The sequence below is a fragment of the Coccinella septempunctata genome, chromosome 2 (genome assembly GCF_907165205.1).
Source record: "Coccinella septempunctata chromosome 2, icCocSept1.1, whole genome shotgun sequence".
In the NCBI taxonomy this organism is placed as follows: Eukaryota; Metazoa; Arthropoda; class Insecta; order Coleoptera; family Coccinellidae; genus Coccinella; species Coccinella septempunctata.
The window spans coordinates 12,446,098-12,462,591 of NC_058190.1; the positions used below are offsets into that span (position 1 = coordinate 12,446,098).

The window sequence follows — 16,494 nt, forward strand, 5'->3', positions numbered from 1 at the left end:
GATGGTTCTAGGAATATTTTTTTATTGGTATTTTTATTGAGCGTTATAGAAGGCTTTGCTTCGATTTATTCAAGGCAGGCTTAACTGTAGGCCTCAAATATGTATGTATTTCGTATGCAATTAAGTAATAAAAGAAAAATTTTGAAAAGAACTTCTATTATTATTCATAAAATAATTTGTACATTGACAGCACAGCCATGATTGGAACTTGAGATTAACATAAAAAAGTAGATATTTACAATTATATACAAATAGTGGACGGTGATAGATAGAAATTTGTCCATAAGTAAAAATGACAAAATTGTCGATATAAAATTATATTCATTCATACAATTTTGTTTTAAAATCAGTTTGTTTTTATATACACTTAGGAACATCTTTATAGTAATCATATGAAACTAATTTAGACATTTTTTAAACTGTTTGCTATCAAAAGTTTGGTAATAGATTGAAATGTCCTAATTCAATTTGAAAACAAAGATTTATTTGAAATATAAACATATATACATATATACACAAGTGCGGTCAGTTTGAAAGTAACACAACGAATTGAATTAACAATTAGCTAACATATACTGAGATCATATTAAATATTGAAATATATACATAAAAATTTAAGTTTTATATCACATGTGTTGTACCTATATACATAATTCTGGATGAGGATCACGGAACTGTTGGACAAGATCTTGCGAACTGGTCTCTTCTTAAATTGTGAGACGTCTCTCAGCGTAGTACAGTTGTATTTTGAACTTTATCAGCTCCAAGCAACTCAGAGCATCCTCATATGGACTATGTCCATGATCGGATGTCTGAATTGCCTTGTTCAGATGAACTGACATCAACTGTTTTAAGGAGTTCCTGAAGGGAAAACCGCGCTCATGAGGGAAAATGAGAGACGTGTCCACAATTTTAGAACGGACCAGTTTCAGCACTCGCAAATCATTGTCCATTGCGTGTCCTATCAGAATGGTGTCCTCGTGGATAATGTTCAATAAATCGTTTTGCACTTCTTGGAATGTTTTCGACTTTGCCCCATACACGTCACTTTCGGTCACTCCGGAAAATCTAGTGTTGTAGTCCACAACTTCTTCCTCCGGTTGCACAAAAAAGTCGTACACCGTGGCACCGTCAAAACCCAGAACGGTTACCCTGCAAAGTTCCAAGCCTCGCACGGTGTAGCACATTTCGCAGTCTACAGCGAAAACCTTACGCTCCGATTTTTTGCTGCGTTTTGTGCTTATGAAACCTTGCAGGGGCTCGTTGATCCCCGCCACTGTACCGTTCCAGACGTGGTGTTTTGACGAAGTGCAACCTTTGGATCCCGGAGTGTTTTCGCAACATGTATGGCGACAGTACGAAATTTTCCCCCAGTGGTAGAAGCACTGCTGTTTCGTCAAGTAACCGTTCTCGTTGACGAAGAACTGATCGTTACACCGAACGCAGGTCCTCTCAACTGCGGTCGGTGAATTCCGATCAAAATCCTCCTCAATACCAGCCAATCTCTTCGGGATCCTGAAAGGTTTTCCGAAACAGTGTTTGTACAGGCGGACTTGGTTCTTAACCTTATCCACCTGTGGAAAACCATTGGAAAACAGATCCTCCGGAGCTACGGTGAACTGGATGAGGAGGTTGTACAGTCGTTCTTCGGTCAATCCGAACACTGGCGAAACAGCGGCTTCCACCCTAGGGGGGTTATTCCTTTCTTTGGCACCACAATCTGATGGTCGTTCGTCCCTTGCCGAGCGAATCGGCTTGTACACATTAGGGAATGGCTTCTTACATTTCTTTGTGTTCGGCCTCTGCTGCTGGGGACACCTCGGTGAGCCAACATCAGATTGTTTTTCTGGAAAATAAAAGTTGATTGATTGACATCATTGTTATGATGTTCGTTGCAGAGAACACACGCGTTTGATTGTGCTCTCCGAGATACAGCTAGTTACAAATATTTAATATTCATTACCATCATTATAAACTTCTAATAAACGTCCACTTGTGTGAGTTTAAGTGAAAATGACGACCAGACAAAAAAGTGAATTCGAAAAATCCTTAATCGAAGCTCTGAAATCTGACAACGTGTTCAAGCAAATATCAGAAGCAATCATAATTTCCATTAGCAGTAAGTTTGCTGAAAAATTTGATTTTTATGAAACCAAAATTTCGAATTTGGAATCAGAGATTCGATTACTAAAATCTAATTCTGATAAAGTCGATGTTGAATGCAGGGATATTTCCTACAAGAAACTGGAACATAAAGTTGAAATTCTCGAGCAGAGAACAAAAAATAAAAACATTCGTATTATCGGTTGCAAGGAATCCCATGGAGAAGATGTTACCACTAAGGTCAAGGAACTCTTTATTGACAAATTGAATATAAAAGTTACCGACGAAATTTCCGCGGTTTACAGAACAAGGACTTCGAACGGGAAGCAACCTGGCCATCTTGTTGTTGTCTTCAAGGATTTGGAATTCAAGAATTTAATTTTTAAAAGGAAAAAATCGCTGAAAGGATCGGGTATTGTAATGAAGGAGGATTTGACTCGTGAAAGATTAAAATTGGTTAAGGAATCGTCTGAGGAGTATGGTTTCAAGAATGTGTGGACCTTTAATGGAGCGGTTTACGCCAAATCTGGATCTGATGTGCGGAAACTAATTTCGGGTGTGTAAATGAATGTTTTCTTGTTTCAGTTGATTTAATGACTGGCTGTATCCTTTTGCACTTATTGCGTGCCGGCGAATTTATGGAAATATGTTACGTTTGGGTCATTTGAATGTACAATCTTTAGTACCTAAGTTTAATAATTTTAAAACATTTAATGAGCAGAATAAATTTGATGTTGTTGCATTGTCTGAAACATGGTTAAACGATTCTATTGATTCGGAGAATTTGAAAATCCCTCATTTTAATTTTTTAAGGCGTGATAGAAATACAGGTGAGAGGGGTGGAGGAGTTGGGTTATATATTAATAATAGATTTCGATATGAAATTGTTGATATTTCAAACACTTCGAATATAGAGCAGTTGTTCGTTAGGATACAACATAATGGAATTTCTGTAATTATTGGTGTGGTTTATAAGCCGCCACAATTGTCTTACAAACTTTTTACTGATGCCTTAGAGTATAGTTTGAATTATGCATTGCTCAATTGTGAAAATGTTATCTGTGTTGGAGATGTCAATATAAATTTTCTCATTGACCGCTTGCCTTCGGTAAAATATTTCAGTTCTATGCTCTCTTCTATCGGTATGCAACAACTCGTACGGGAACCAACCCATATTACGGCGAACTCGGAGTCTCTCATCGATGTTATACTGTGTAATAATAACAGAATAATTGGTTCTACTTTCTTTTGTCCATCTGATTTCTCTCTACATGAATGTATTGGGTGTACTGTAAAAATTGAAAAACCTAAGTTGCAGCCCAGAATTTTTACATTACGGGATTGTAGAGGTTTCGATGAACAGTTGTTGTTTGATGATATTTTGAATTCGCGTTTGCCGGATATATATCGTATGGATGATGTTGATGATAAGGTTAGACTGTTTTCTGAAACGTTGGTGAATCTTTTTGATAAACATTTTCCACCTAGAATTATCAGAATTTCTAAAAGGCATGCGCCGTGGATGACTGATGAGGTGAGGGAATTGATGAAGAGGCGGGACAAAGCTGGGAGAGTATATAGAAGAAGTAGATCAAGAGAGAGGTGGGAGGAGTACAGATGTTTGCGAAATTTGGTTAATCATGCTATAACGAGAGAAAAACGAATGTATTTTCAGAATATGTCGATGAATGCGTCCAGTAAAGAACAGTGGCGGGAGCTGAAGTCCTTGGGGATTTTGAATGAGTCGCGATCAGATGTCGATTCTACGTTCAAAGATCCTGATGAAATCAATGATTATTTTCTAGATATTCCGACTAATAATTCAGACCAATCGATTATTGACTATTACAGGGATAATCCAATAAGTTCTGAACTTTTCAGTTTCCGCCTAGTAGATGAAAATGACATAATCAAAGTTCTCAAAAAAATTAAGAATAGTGCGCCAGGTTCTGATACTATCTCGATATCTTTTGTTAAAATTTGCTGTCCTCATATTCTTCCATTTCTTGTCAACATTTATAACAGCATTATACTCAGTTCTAAGTTCCCCTCTTCTTGGAAATGTGCCCGTGTCACACCTATCCCGAAAAAAGGTATTCCAAAGGAGCTTTCTGATCTAAGACCGATCAGTATACTACCTGGATTATCTAAAATTTTAGAGAAGATAATGGCAGTCCAACTTTCCGAATATCTCGAGCTGAATGGGATTCTGCCTGCGACTCAGTCTGGTTTTCGTCCGGGTTATAGTGCAACCAGTGCACTTCTCGATGTGACTGATGACATTTTTCAGTCCATTGATGAATCCAGATGTTCTGTTTTATTTTTGCTGGACTTCAGTAGAGCCTTCGATACTGTGCGGCATGATATCCTTTTGGCTATCTTGAAATCTTGTGGAGTGTCAGGTGAGGCTCTTAACCTTCTGAGCTCCTATCTTGCTGGACGTTCGCAGTTTGTGAAGTTGGGTGACAGGACCTCATGTGCTAAATCTGTTCAGAGCGGAGTTCCCCAGGGCTCGGTGCTTGGGCCTCTTCTCTTCATAGTGTACACCAGCCAATTCACCAAGAGTATCCTTCATGGAAAAGTTCATATGTATGCTGACGATTTTCAGATTCTTTTTGATTTCCTCATGAATAATTTTGATACCGCAGCTGTTAGAATGAATGAAGATTTAGATCGGTTGGCACTTATAGCGGAAAAACATTCTTTGATATTGAATGCAAGGAAATCATTCGCTATAATTTTTGGGTCGAAAAATAATAAAAACTTTGTTGAGAATAATTTCAGGCCTGTGATCCGCGGTGATACCATTAATTTCCAGGAGAACGTAAGAGACTTGGGCCTGATTGTGGACAGCTCGTTGAGATTTCGTGAGCATGTTATGTGTTTGATCCGGAGAGCGTATGGGGCCCTGAGGATGCTCTACCAGCATAGATCTTATTTGCCTACTACTACAAAGAGGGTCTTGTGTGAGAGTTTGGTCATGTCAAAATTTAATTATAGTTCTACTGTCTACAGCTTTTGTCTTGACCAAGAAACATTAGGTCGAATACAGCGTGTTCAATATAGCTGCATCAGGTTCATATATGGGATTAGGAAATATGAGCATGTCTCGCATATGCTAAAGGCGCTGAACTGGTTGCCAATAAAAAAATGTTTTGAGTATTATGCCTTGTGTACTTATCATAAAATTATAATTGAGAAATGTCCGCCATATCTTTACAACAAACTGAGGTATAGAACTGATATTCATAATTTGAATGTAAGACATAGGAATCTGCTCTCTTGTCCCCAGCACAGAACGGCCATCTTCCAGCGGAGTTTCAGGTACAATGTGGTTAAATTTTATAACGCAGTGCCAAATGAGTTCAAAACGTTTACTCTCGTAAGATTCAAGAGAGAAATCAGGGCTCATCTCCTTCAGGCTCTGTATGCATAATATATATGATTGTTTTCGAGAGTCAGTTTTGTTTTCTTTTTTTTTCTCGTTGTTTCAGATATGCACCTTTTTATGTTTATTTTTTTTTGTAAATTCTGCTCATTGAAATTGAAATTGTATTGTTGTTTACCCTTTTTTTTTCTCTCTCTCTTTAATGCTTATTTCCAAATTGTGTCACATAACAAGGGTCAAGTGGTAGAGCACCTACGAGGTGAACTTCCCCTTGAGGTTTTGAATTGGGAAAATAAAGACATTATTATTATTATTATTATTATTATGAATACGCCAATGACGCTGAATCCCAGTGTTAAAAATGGTCAGGGATCTAGAGGATTTTGAAGATTAGATAGCGAAAAGAAAAAAAAGGCTCTATGATGTACCTATGCACTTTCAGCGGTGGGTAAAGAGTCTGCAGGTTTTCAAAGATGTCATATTAAGATACTGTCATTTGAGCCACCTTATTTTGAAAAGAAAAGACTGTATATTATGAAAGGTATTTCAACATTGAACCCTGAATCTTTCAAGTCTTGAGACCAATTCAAAAAGTCTCGAAACTAATAGTTACAAGCATGAAACTTGTGAACTGAAGAACTTTCCCTCCTGGTTCTAATCATACATAATATCATTATTTTTGTAATTCCAGAGTGGTCGACTTACCGTAAAAACTTGAATGCCGACGTTGACCATCGTTGTGGTGCCTCCTGATTCTTTTCTCATCCTTGACATTTTCACATTCTTCAGGCAAAGGTCTTCTGTGGTGCCTATTCGCCGAAGCTGAAGCCATATGACTGTTGGCAGTTCCGTAATAGGTGGTACCGTTCACTTCATAGACGTTAGGTTGCTGCACATTATTGTAATGAAGACTGATGGTAGCTTCATCAGGAATATTCTGATGAAACTGTTGTCTGGGATGGAGGATCGGTGGCTGTAAGAACTGGGGTGTGTGCCAAACTGGTGGCTGTACCAAATTCTGGAAAAAAAATTCAACATTATTATGGGACACAGAATAAATCAAACTTTTATTTAATTGACGCAACAATCCGGATGATTGTTGTTGGAAGACCGAATTTTCAAAACGCTGAATTGAATTGAATCATCTCAATTTACTGAAAAAGTAATGAATTTTTCATGGTGTGGTTTACTGGGCTATTTCAATTATTTTGGAAGAAGTTGGAAAATTATTCTAACAGTAGATTCTCGAGGTCAAAATAAACAATTTTTTCCTTTACCATTTTTTACGAATCGACTCGGTTTGAAAGATACAGACTGTTGCCATGAAAAAAATTTCTTGTTCAAATAGGCTTTTGCGTCGCTTGGCTATCGTACTGTAAAATATCAAGGAATCGAGTTTCTTGAACGAACATCGACATTTCGACGAAAATAAAAGAAGCAAAACACGGAGAAATTCTCGTACAATGAACATTTCTGTATCACAACTTTACACAGACTGAGTATCTGAAGCGCATAAAGTAAGTCAAGTGGGTCTGTTCTGTGCTGAAGAGCTGTTCGGCCCTGTTGGGAATTTTGGCACTTAGTCAAATTGGCTACAATACGCATGTACCTCGAATATTCGAAATTTGAAAATGACAAATGACAGATGACAGATATATTTCAAGAAATACTTCAGCGGCCGTTTCATGAACTATTGGGAATTTTGGCACTCACTCAAATTGGCTGTAGTACGCATGTACGTATTCGAATATTCGAAAATGACAAATGATAGAAAGAAAAAATAGTTTTGATGTATTTCAAGAATTCAAATTTGGCGTAACGATTCGACATATTTTCAACGTCAATGAATGTTCAAACAGAAATTTACTTACCCCTCTGCGATCGAAAAACATAGCTGGCCTGCCGTACGCTGAAAAATCTGGATGATACATCTTGACAAAATCGAAAAAATCACAAAAATCACAACACGTTGAATTTTTCTCACAACTAAGAACACTTCTGTATCACAAGTATACCAAGCGAAGAATGATCTGAAGAACCCTCTTTGGGCCCTTTATATGGGATGGGCAAAATTTTTGCAATGTCTAATTGCTTAATACGCAGGTCATCAGGTACCTACCCCTTCAATTATTTCCAAAAATTTTGGGTGGATTGGTCATTTGTCAAATGACAGGTCGTTAATATAAGAAAGTTCCAGGTATTAAAGATGAGAAAGGGTGCATGTCAGATTTCAGCGGTCAATACAAACAGTATTGAATTGAGTATGTAACGCATAATCTGAATAGAATAAGAACAACTCATAAATTAATATCAAAAAGAAAAGTGAATAGAATCAAGAAAATTTACAACAATACTTTCATGACAAATTAGACTCAGATGGCATAAAATCATTAAGGAACAAATAACAGAATCTTACATGAAGGAAAAATTTTGATATAAGAAGAACTTAGTTGAATAATTAGAATAGTTTAAAACAACTTTTTCGAAACCTAATAAAATTCTATTTTGATTGTCTCTTTTATTCATAATATTATTCAGTTATTTTTACGCAATTCTCGTTTCAGCACATGCATAAATTCTCGAACATTCTTCCATTATCCTCGAAAGAATTTCAATTTGAACCTATAAATCATAATTTCAAAGAATCTCCCTATTAGTTTTGAATGATGTGCCTACCATAAGATGAGCAGTGTTGTCCATACAGGGAAGTAAAGGATGTTGTTTAGGCCATTTCTTCGAAAATCAAAATCAACTTGTCATATACAATAACACTATTAATTATCAATTATCTTTGAATGTCACCACTAATTTGGTACCTATCTAAGGTCCCTCAGGCCCTTCAATATTCTTATTCTTACTCGTTCAAAATATCTGCATGAAAAAAATAGTAGGTACGCCAAAATGATATTCATTTCCACAATTCTTATATAATTTAGAACAAAAATAATCTCTCTGTCTTTCTCAAGGATGCCCCAATTTTCAGTAAAACTTGAAAACCATTATTTATATTCGAAAACATACTTGAGTAGAGCAATAGAACATTGAATTTTATCACATGTCAGATTATAGGAATTGTTGAAAATGGCTGCCTCTAGCTAAGATAAAAAGAGATGGATTGCCGAACTTTCTCGAAAACATATCCATTTAAAAAACATATATGACGACCTGTGTCTTGGAAACAAAACAGTTTTCGACAAAGGTCCAAGGTCGCAATCTTTCTGAAACACCATGTATAGTGTATATCATCCTGATTCAGAAAAAAACTACTTTCGTTCAATCAATTCTCGTTTCAGCACATGCATAAATTCTAGAAAATTCCTTCCATTATCCTAGAAAGAATTTCATTTTGAACCTTTAAACCATAATTCCGAAGAATCTGCCTATTAGTTTTGAATGATGTGCCTACCATAAAAGATAAGCAGGGTGGTTCATACTGGGAAGTAAAAGATGTCGTTAAAGCATACGTATTGTTCTCCCTCCATTACCTCGAAAATCAAAATTAACTTATCATATACTTAATAACACTATTAGCCCTTTAGATCAATTCTCTTTGAATCGCACCTCTAATTTGGTATCTACCTAATGTCCCTTACGCCTTTCAGTCTTTTATTATTCTTCGGGTAAAATATTTGCATCACCTAAGATACCTACCGTAATTTCAAACGGTCAATTTTATGAGGATTCCAGGAAAACAATACGACTAACATCGACTTTCAATACTCATAAACTAATGTCTTAGAACTACATAGGTATATGGCGAATCTGGAGCTCCTTTTTGTTTTATTTGTAGGCTACATACCTTGTTAAATGACCAATATCATCCATAACATAGAAAAGCGTTTTCGAGCTTTCATTCTCATGAACAATAAAGTTATCAAATAATTGCAATTTTCCAATTTTGACACCAAAATGGTCTCACGTCTCAAACAATTGAATTTTATTTATTAATGAAGAATACGTGGTCAAATTCAAAGGTCCGAAATTATTAAATGAATAATAAGTACCGGTAGATTCGGGTAGATTCGGCAGCTAAGATAAAAAGAGATGGACTGCCGAACTTTTTCGAAAACATATCTATTTGGATAACATATGACGTCTTGTGTCTTAGGATCAAAACAGTTTTCGACAAAAGTCTGAGGTCGCAATCCTTCTGAAACACCCTGTATAGTGTATATCATCCTGATTTAGAAAAAAACTACTTTCGTTCAATCAATTCTCGTTTCAGCATATGCATAAATTCTCGAACATTCTTTCTATTTTTCTCGAAAGAATTTCAATTTGAATCATTTGAATAAACCATAATTTCAAAGAATCTCCCTATTAGTTTTGAATGATGTGCCTACCATAAGATGAGCAGGGTTGTCCATACAGGGAAGTAAAGGATGTTGTTTAGGCCATTTCCTCGAAAATCAGAATCAACTTGTCATATATACAATGACACTATCAATTATCAATTATCTTTGAATCTCACCCCTAATTTGGTACCTTTCTAAGGTCCCTCAGGCCTTTCGATCTTCTTATTCTTCCTCGTTCAAAATATCTGCATGAAAAAAATAGTAGGTACGCCAAAATGATATTCATTTCCACAATTCTTATATAATTTAAAACAAAAATAATCTCTCTGTCTTTCTCAAGGATCCCCAATTTTCAGTAAAACTGGAAAAACCATTATTTATATTCGAAAACATACTTGAGTAGAGCAATAGAACATTGAATTTTATTACATGTCGGATTACATGAATTGTTGAAAATGGTTGCCTCCAGCTAAGATAAAAATATATGGACTGCCGAACTTTTCCGAAAACGTATCTATTTGGATAGCATATGACGTCCTGTGTCTTGGAAACAAAACAATTTTCGACAAAGGTCTGAAATCGCAATCTTTCTGAAACACACCCTGTATAGTGTATATCATCCTGATTCAGAAAAAAACTACTTTTGTTTAATCAATTCATGTTTCAGCACTTGCATACCTTCTCGAACATTCTTCCATTATTCTCGAAAGAATTTCAATTTGAACCTATAAACCATAATTTCGAAGAATCTCCCTATAAGTTTTGAATCATGTGCCTACCATAAAAGATAAGCAGAGTGGTCCATACTGGATAGTAAAAGAAGACACATTAATTGACCACACTATAGAAGTATACCAAAAAGCGTTCTGGATGATGCATCTGGATGATGCATAGATGAAACTGCGAATATTTTCCTTTAAAAAGTTCCTTTACTCAAAAAGATATCTTTCGGCCTGCACATTTACCATCAAAATTTCCCTAGAATAAGTCAACTTCAATTTTGGCCATTATTTTTGTCCTTTAGGCGAAAGGTACAAAACGTTCTGGAAAAGGGGAGATCCTTTATTGGATCGGGGACATTTCTCAATTTCATTTTTCCATTCAGTGTGAAAGGAAATTCAGTTGAATCACAAGTGTCATTCGTGGGACGAAGCACAAGTGTCATTTATGTGCGAAGCATAAGTTCATCTGTGTGCGAAGCATAAATGTCACCTATGTGACGATCTGTTGTTCCTCGAAAATCCTGAAAAAGGTGGAGTATTTTTGTCGTTTAGGCAAAAGGTGCAAAACGTTCTGGAATAGGGAGATTCTTTATTGGACCGGGGACATTTCCCAATTTCATTTTTCCATTCAGTGTGAAAGGAAAATCAGTTGAATCACAAGTGTCATTCGTGGGACGAAGCACAAGAGTCATTTATGTGCGAAGCATAAGTTCATCTGTGTGCGAAGCATAAATGTCACCTATGTGACGATCTGTTGTTCCTCGAAAATCCTGAAAAAGGTGGAGTATTTTTGTCCTTTAGGCAAAAGGTGCAAAACGTTCTGGAATAGGGAGATCCTTTATTGGACCGGGGACATTTCCCAATTTCATTTTTCCATTCAGTGTGAAAGGAAAATCAGTTGAATCACAAGTGTCATTAGTGGGACGAAGCACAAGTGTCATTTATGTGCGAAGCATAAGTTCATCTGTGTGCGTAGCATAAATGTCACCTATGTGACGATCTGTTGTTTCTCGAAAAATCCTGAAAAATATGTAGTCAGTTAAAGATTCGCCAAGACCAAACGGTTGCACTGAGGTCGATGAAATTTCGAGATTTATTACTAGAAGAAATGCTTTTTATGATTATGTATCATATTAAGCTCTACGATGATTTTTCTGGGAGATACGCGTGTTGAAGTTTGTTCTTCAAAAAATCCTGAAAAATATTTTTTTCAAGATCGAACGCTTGAACTGAGGTCGATGAAATTTCGAGATTAATTACAAGAAGAGTTGCTCTTTATGATTATGTAGGTATCTCATTAAGATCTACGACGATTTTTCGTTGGGAAGGATATCTAAATGAGGGAACTCTGATTTTTAACGGAAAAATCAAATTATATTGAAACGATTCAAATATAGAGTATATTGTATGAGATAAGTGCCTCGTCTGATTATTTATCCATTCAAGGAATTTCTGCAGGATAATTGATTTCGTCATATCATCAAAGATGTCCAGAATTCATGAAGGGAAATATTTTACTATGATGGTTCTAGGAATATTTTTTTATTGGTATTTTTATTGAGCGTTATAGAAGGCTTTGCTTCGATTTATTCAAGGCAGGCTTAACTGTAGGCCTCAAATATGTATGTATTTCGTATGCAATTAAGTAATAAAAGAAAAAATTTGAAAAGAACTTCTATTATTATTCATAAAATAATTTGTACATTGACAGCACAGCCATGATTGGAACTTAAGATTAACATAAAAAAGTAGATATTTACAATTATATACAAATAGTGGACGGTGATAGATAGAAATTTGTCCATAAGTAAAAATGACAAAATTGTCGATATAAAATTATATTCATTCATACAATTTTGTTTTAAAATCAGTTTGTTTTTATATACGCTTAGGAACATCTTTATAGTAATCATATGAAACTAATTTAGACAATAATTGGAAATTTAGTGTCCTGAAAGGTAGACATTTCTTCGCCAGATGTCACATCTGTTTGTTATATCTCAGATGTTGCTTCTGGCATGGAATATAAGTTCTGCATTTCATTTTGGTCGTCATCATCGATCTGAGTTATGGGGTACTGATGACGGCAAATAAGCCAGAAACCGGTCTACCTACTACTCTTTCGATTGATGACGACACGTTCCATGCAGTTCACTTCTCAATTTAGATTTCCTACTAGTCCACTTGTATTACTAATTTAGACATTTTTTAAACTGTTTGCTATCAAAAGTTTGGTAATAGATTGAAATGTCCTAATTCAATTTGAAAACAAAGATTTATTTGAAATATAAACATATATACATATATACACAAGTGCGGTCAGTTTGAAAGTAACACAACGAATTGAATTAACAATTAGCTAACATATACTGAGATCATATTAAATATTGAAATATATACATAAAAATTCAAGTTTTATATCACATGTGTTGTACCTATATACATAATTCTGGATGAGGATCACGGAACTGTTGGACAAGATCTTGCGAACTGGTCTCTTCTTAAATTGTGAGACGTCTCTCAGCGTAGTACAGTTGTATTTTGAACTTTATCAGCTCCAAGCAACTCAGAGCATCCTCATATGGACTATGTCCATGATCGGATGTCTGAATTGCCTTGTTCAGATGAACTGACATCAACTGTTTTAAGGAGTTCCTGAAGGGAAAACCGCGCTCATGAGGGAAAATGAGAGACGTGTCCACAATTTTAGAATGGACCAGTTTCAGCACTCGCAAATCATTGTCCAACGCGTGTCCTATCAGAATGGTGTCCTCGTGGATAATGTTCAATAAATCGTTTTGCACTTCTTGGAATGTTTTCGACTTTGCCCCATACACGTCACTTTCGGTCACTCCGGAAAATCTAGTGTTGTAGTCCACAACTTCTTCCTCCGGTTGCACAAAAAAGTCGTACACCGTGGCACCGTCAAAACCCAGAACGGTTACCCTGCAAAGTTCCAAGCCTCGCACGGTGTAGCACATTTCGCAGTCTACAGCGAAAACCTTACGCTCCGATTTTTTGCTGCGTTTTGTGCTTATGAAACCTTGCAGGGGCTCGTTGATCCCCGCCACTGTACCGTTCCAGACGTGGTGTTTTGACGAAGTGCAACCTTTGGATCCCGGAGTGTTTTCGCAACATGTATGGCGACAGTACGAAATTTTCCCCCAGTGGTAGAAGCACTGCTGTTTCGTCAAGTAACCGTTCTCGTTGACGAAGAACTGATCGTTACACCGAACGCAGGTCCTCTCAACTGCGGTCGGTGAATTCCGATCAAAATCCTCCTCAATACCAGCCAATCTCTTCGGGATCCTGAAGGGTTTTCCGAAACAATGTTTGTACATGCGGACTTGGTTCTTAACCTTATCCACCTGTGGAAAACCGTTGGAAAACAGATCCTCCGGAGCTACGGTGAACTGGTTGAGGAGGTTGTACAGTCGTTCTTCGGTCAATCCGAACACTGGCGAAACAGCGGCTTCCACCCTAGGGGGGTTATTCCCTTCTTTGGCTTTATTTTCGCTACAATCTGATGGTCGTTCGTCCCTTGCCGAGCGAATCGGCTTGTACACATTAGGGAACGGCTTCTTATGTTTCTTCTTTAATGGCTTCTGCTGCTGAGGACACCTCGGTGAGCCAGCATCAGATTGTTTTTCTGGAAAATAAAAGTTGATTGATGAATACGCCAATGACGCCGAATCTCAGTATTAAAAATGGTCAGGGATCTAGAGGATTTTGAAGATTAGATAGCGAAAAGAAAAAAAGGCTCTATGATGTACCTATGCACTTTCAGCGGTGGGTAAAGAGTCTGCAGGTTTTCAAAGATGTCATATTAGGATACTGTCATTTGAGCCGCCTTATTTTGAGAAGAAAAGACTGTATATTATGAAAGGTATTTCAACATTGAACCCTGAATCTTTCAAGTCTTGAGACCAATTCAAAAAGTAACGAAACTAATAGTTACAAGCATGAAACTTGTGAACTGAAGAACTTTCCCTCCTGGTTCTAATCATACATAACATCATTATTTTTGTAATTCCAGAGTGGTCGACTTACCGAAAAAACTTGAATGCCGACGTTGACCATCGTTGTGGTGCCTCCTGATTCTTTTCTCATCCTTGACATTTTCACATTCTTCAGGCAAAGGTCTTCTGTGGTGCCTATTCGCCGAAGCTGAAGCCATATGACTGTTGGCAGTTCCGTAATAGGTGGTACCGTTCACTTCATAGACGTTAGGTTGCTGCACATTATTGTAATGAAGACTGATGGTAGCTTCATCAGGAATATTCTGATGAAACTGTTGTCTGGGATGGAGGATCGGTGGCTGTACAAACTGGGGTGTGTGCCAAACTGGTGGCTGTACCAAATTCTGGAAAAAAAATTCAAGATTAGTATGGGACACAGAATAAATCAAACTTTTATTTAATTGATGCAACAATCCGAATGATTGTTGTTGGAAGACCGAATTTTCAAAACGCTGAATTGAATTGAATCATCTCAATTTACTGAAAAAGTAATGAATTTTTCATGGTGTGGTTTACTGCGCTATTTCAATCATTTTGGATGAAGTTGGAAAATTATTCTAACAGTAGATTCTCGAGGTCAAAATAAACAATTTTTTCCTTTACCCTTTTTTACGAATCGACTCGGTTTGAAAGATACAGACTGTTGCCATGAAAAAATTTCTTGTTCAAATAGGCTTTTGCGTCGCTTGGCTATCGTACTGTAAAATATCAAGGAATCGAGTTTCTTGAACGAACATCGACATTTCGACGAAAATGAAAGAAGGAAAACACGGAGAAATTCTCGTACAATGAACATTTCTGTATCACAACTTTACACAGACTGAGTATCTGAAGAGCATAAAGTAAGTCAAGTGGGTCTGTTCTGTGCTGAAGAGCTGTTCGGCCCTGTTGGGAATTTTGGCACTTAGTCAAATTGGCTACAATACGCATGTACCTCGAATATTCGAAATTTGAAAATGACAAATGACAGATGACAGATATATTTCAAGAAATACTTCAGCGGCCGTTTCATGAACTATTGGGAATTTTGGCACTCACTCAAATTGGCTGTAGTACGCATGTACGTATTCGAATATTCGAAAATGACAAATGATAGAAAGAAAAAATATTAAAGTTTTGATGTATTTCAAGAATTCAAATTCGGCGTAACGATTCGACATATTTTCAACGTCAATGAATGTTCAAACAAAAATTTACTTACCCCTCTGCGATCGAAAAACATAGCTGGCCTGCCGTACGCTGAAAAATCTGGATGATACATCTTGACAAAATCGAAAAAATCACAAAAATCACAACACGTTGAATTTTTCTCACAACTAAGAACACTTCTGTATCACAAGTATACCAAGCGAAGAATGATCTGAAGAACCCTCTTTGGGCCCTTTATATGGGATGGGCAAAATTTTTGCAATGTCTAATTGCTTAATACGCAGGTCATCAGGTACCTACCCCTTCAATTATTTCCAAAAATTTTGGGTGGATTGGTCATTTGTCAAATGACAGGTCGTTAATATAAGAAAATTCCAGGTATTAAAGATGAGAAAGGGTGCATGTCAGTTTTCAGCGGTCAATACAAACAGTATTGAATTGAGTATGTAACGCATAATCTGAATAGAATAAGAACAACTCATAAATTAATATCAAAAAGAAAAGTGAATAGAATCAAGAAAATTTACAACAATACTTTCATGACAAATTAGACTCAGATGGCATAAAATCATAAAGGAACAAATAACAGAATCTTACATGAAGGAAAAATTTTGATATAAGAAGAACTTAGTTGAATAATTAGAATAGTTTAAAACAACTTTTTCGAAACCTAGTAAAATTCTATTTTGATTGTCTCTTTTATTCGTAATATTATTCAGTTATTTTTACGCAATTCTCGTTTCAGCACATGCATAAATTCTCGAACATTCTTCCATTATCCTCGAAAGAATTTCAATTTGAACCTATAAATCATAATT

General features: G+C 36.4%; 2 protein-coding genes across 2 annotated transcripts; both read right to left on the bottom strand.

The window, feature by feature from the left end:
- Nucleotides 1-707: 707 nt before the first annotated feature.
- LOC123306991 (putative exonuclease GOR) lies at nt 708-8,566 on the bottom strand. Its single transcript, XM_044889192.1, has 4 exons — nt 8,168-8,566; nt 7,363-7,422; nt 6,197-6,509; nt 708-1,846 (listed from the first exon to the last, which is right to left on the bottom strand). Exons 1-4 carry the CDS (start codon nt 8,189-8,191, stop codon nt 708-710), a joined length of 1,536 nt encoding a protein of 511 aa, XP_044745127.1. The 5' UTR covers nt 8,192-8,566.
- Nucleotides 8,567-13,009: 4,443 nt separating this feature from the next.
- LOC123306992 (putative exonuclease GOR) lies at nt 13,010-16,004 on the bottom strand. The gene is made up of 3 exons (XM_044889193.1): nt 15,729-16,004; nt 14,559-14,871; nt 13,010-14,157 (listed from the first exon to the last, which is right to left on the bottom strand). Exons 1-3 carry the CDS (start codon nt 15,786-15,788, stop codon nt 13,010-13,012), a joined length of 1,521 nt encoding a protein of 506 aa, XP_044745128.1. The 5' UTR covers nt 15,789-16,004.
- Between the last annotated feature and the right edge of the window lie 490 nt (nt 16,005-16,494).

Coding starts and splice junctions, on each gene's coding strand:
- LOC123306991 (XM_044889192.1), bottom strand. CDS start 8,191: ATGGACAACACTGCTCATCTTATG. Junction 7,423..8,167: donor ACAACACTGCTCATCTTATG/GTAGGCACATCA, acceptor GATTTTGTCAAG/ATGTATCATCCAGATTTTTC. Junction 6,510..7,362: donor TGTTTTTCGATCGCAGAGGG/GTAAGTAAATTT, acceptor TTTTTTTTCCAG/AATTTGGTACAGCCACCAGT.
- LOC123306992 (XM_044889193.1), bottom strand. CDS start 15,788: ATGTATCATCCAGATTTTTCAGCGTACGGCAGGCCAGCTATGTTTTTC. Junction 14,872..15,728: donor TGTTTTTCGATCGCAGAGGG/GTAAGTAAATTT, acceptor TTTTTTTTCCAG/AATTTGGTACAGCCACCAGT. Junction 14,158..14,558: donor TCGGCATTCAAGTTTTTTCG/GTAAGTCGACCA, acceptor TTTATTTTCCAG/AAAAACAATCTGATGCTGGC.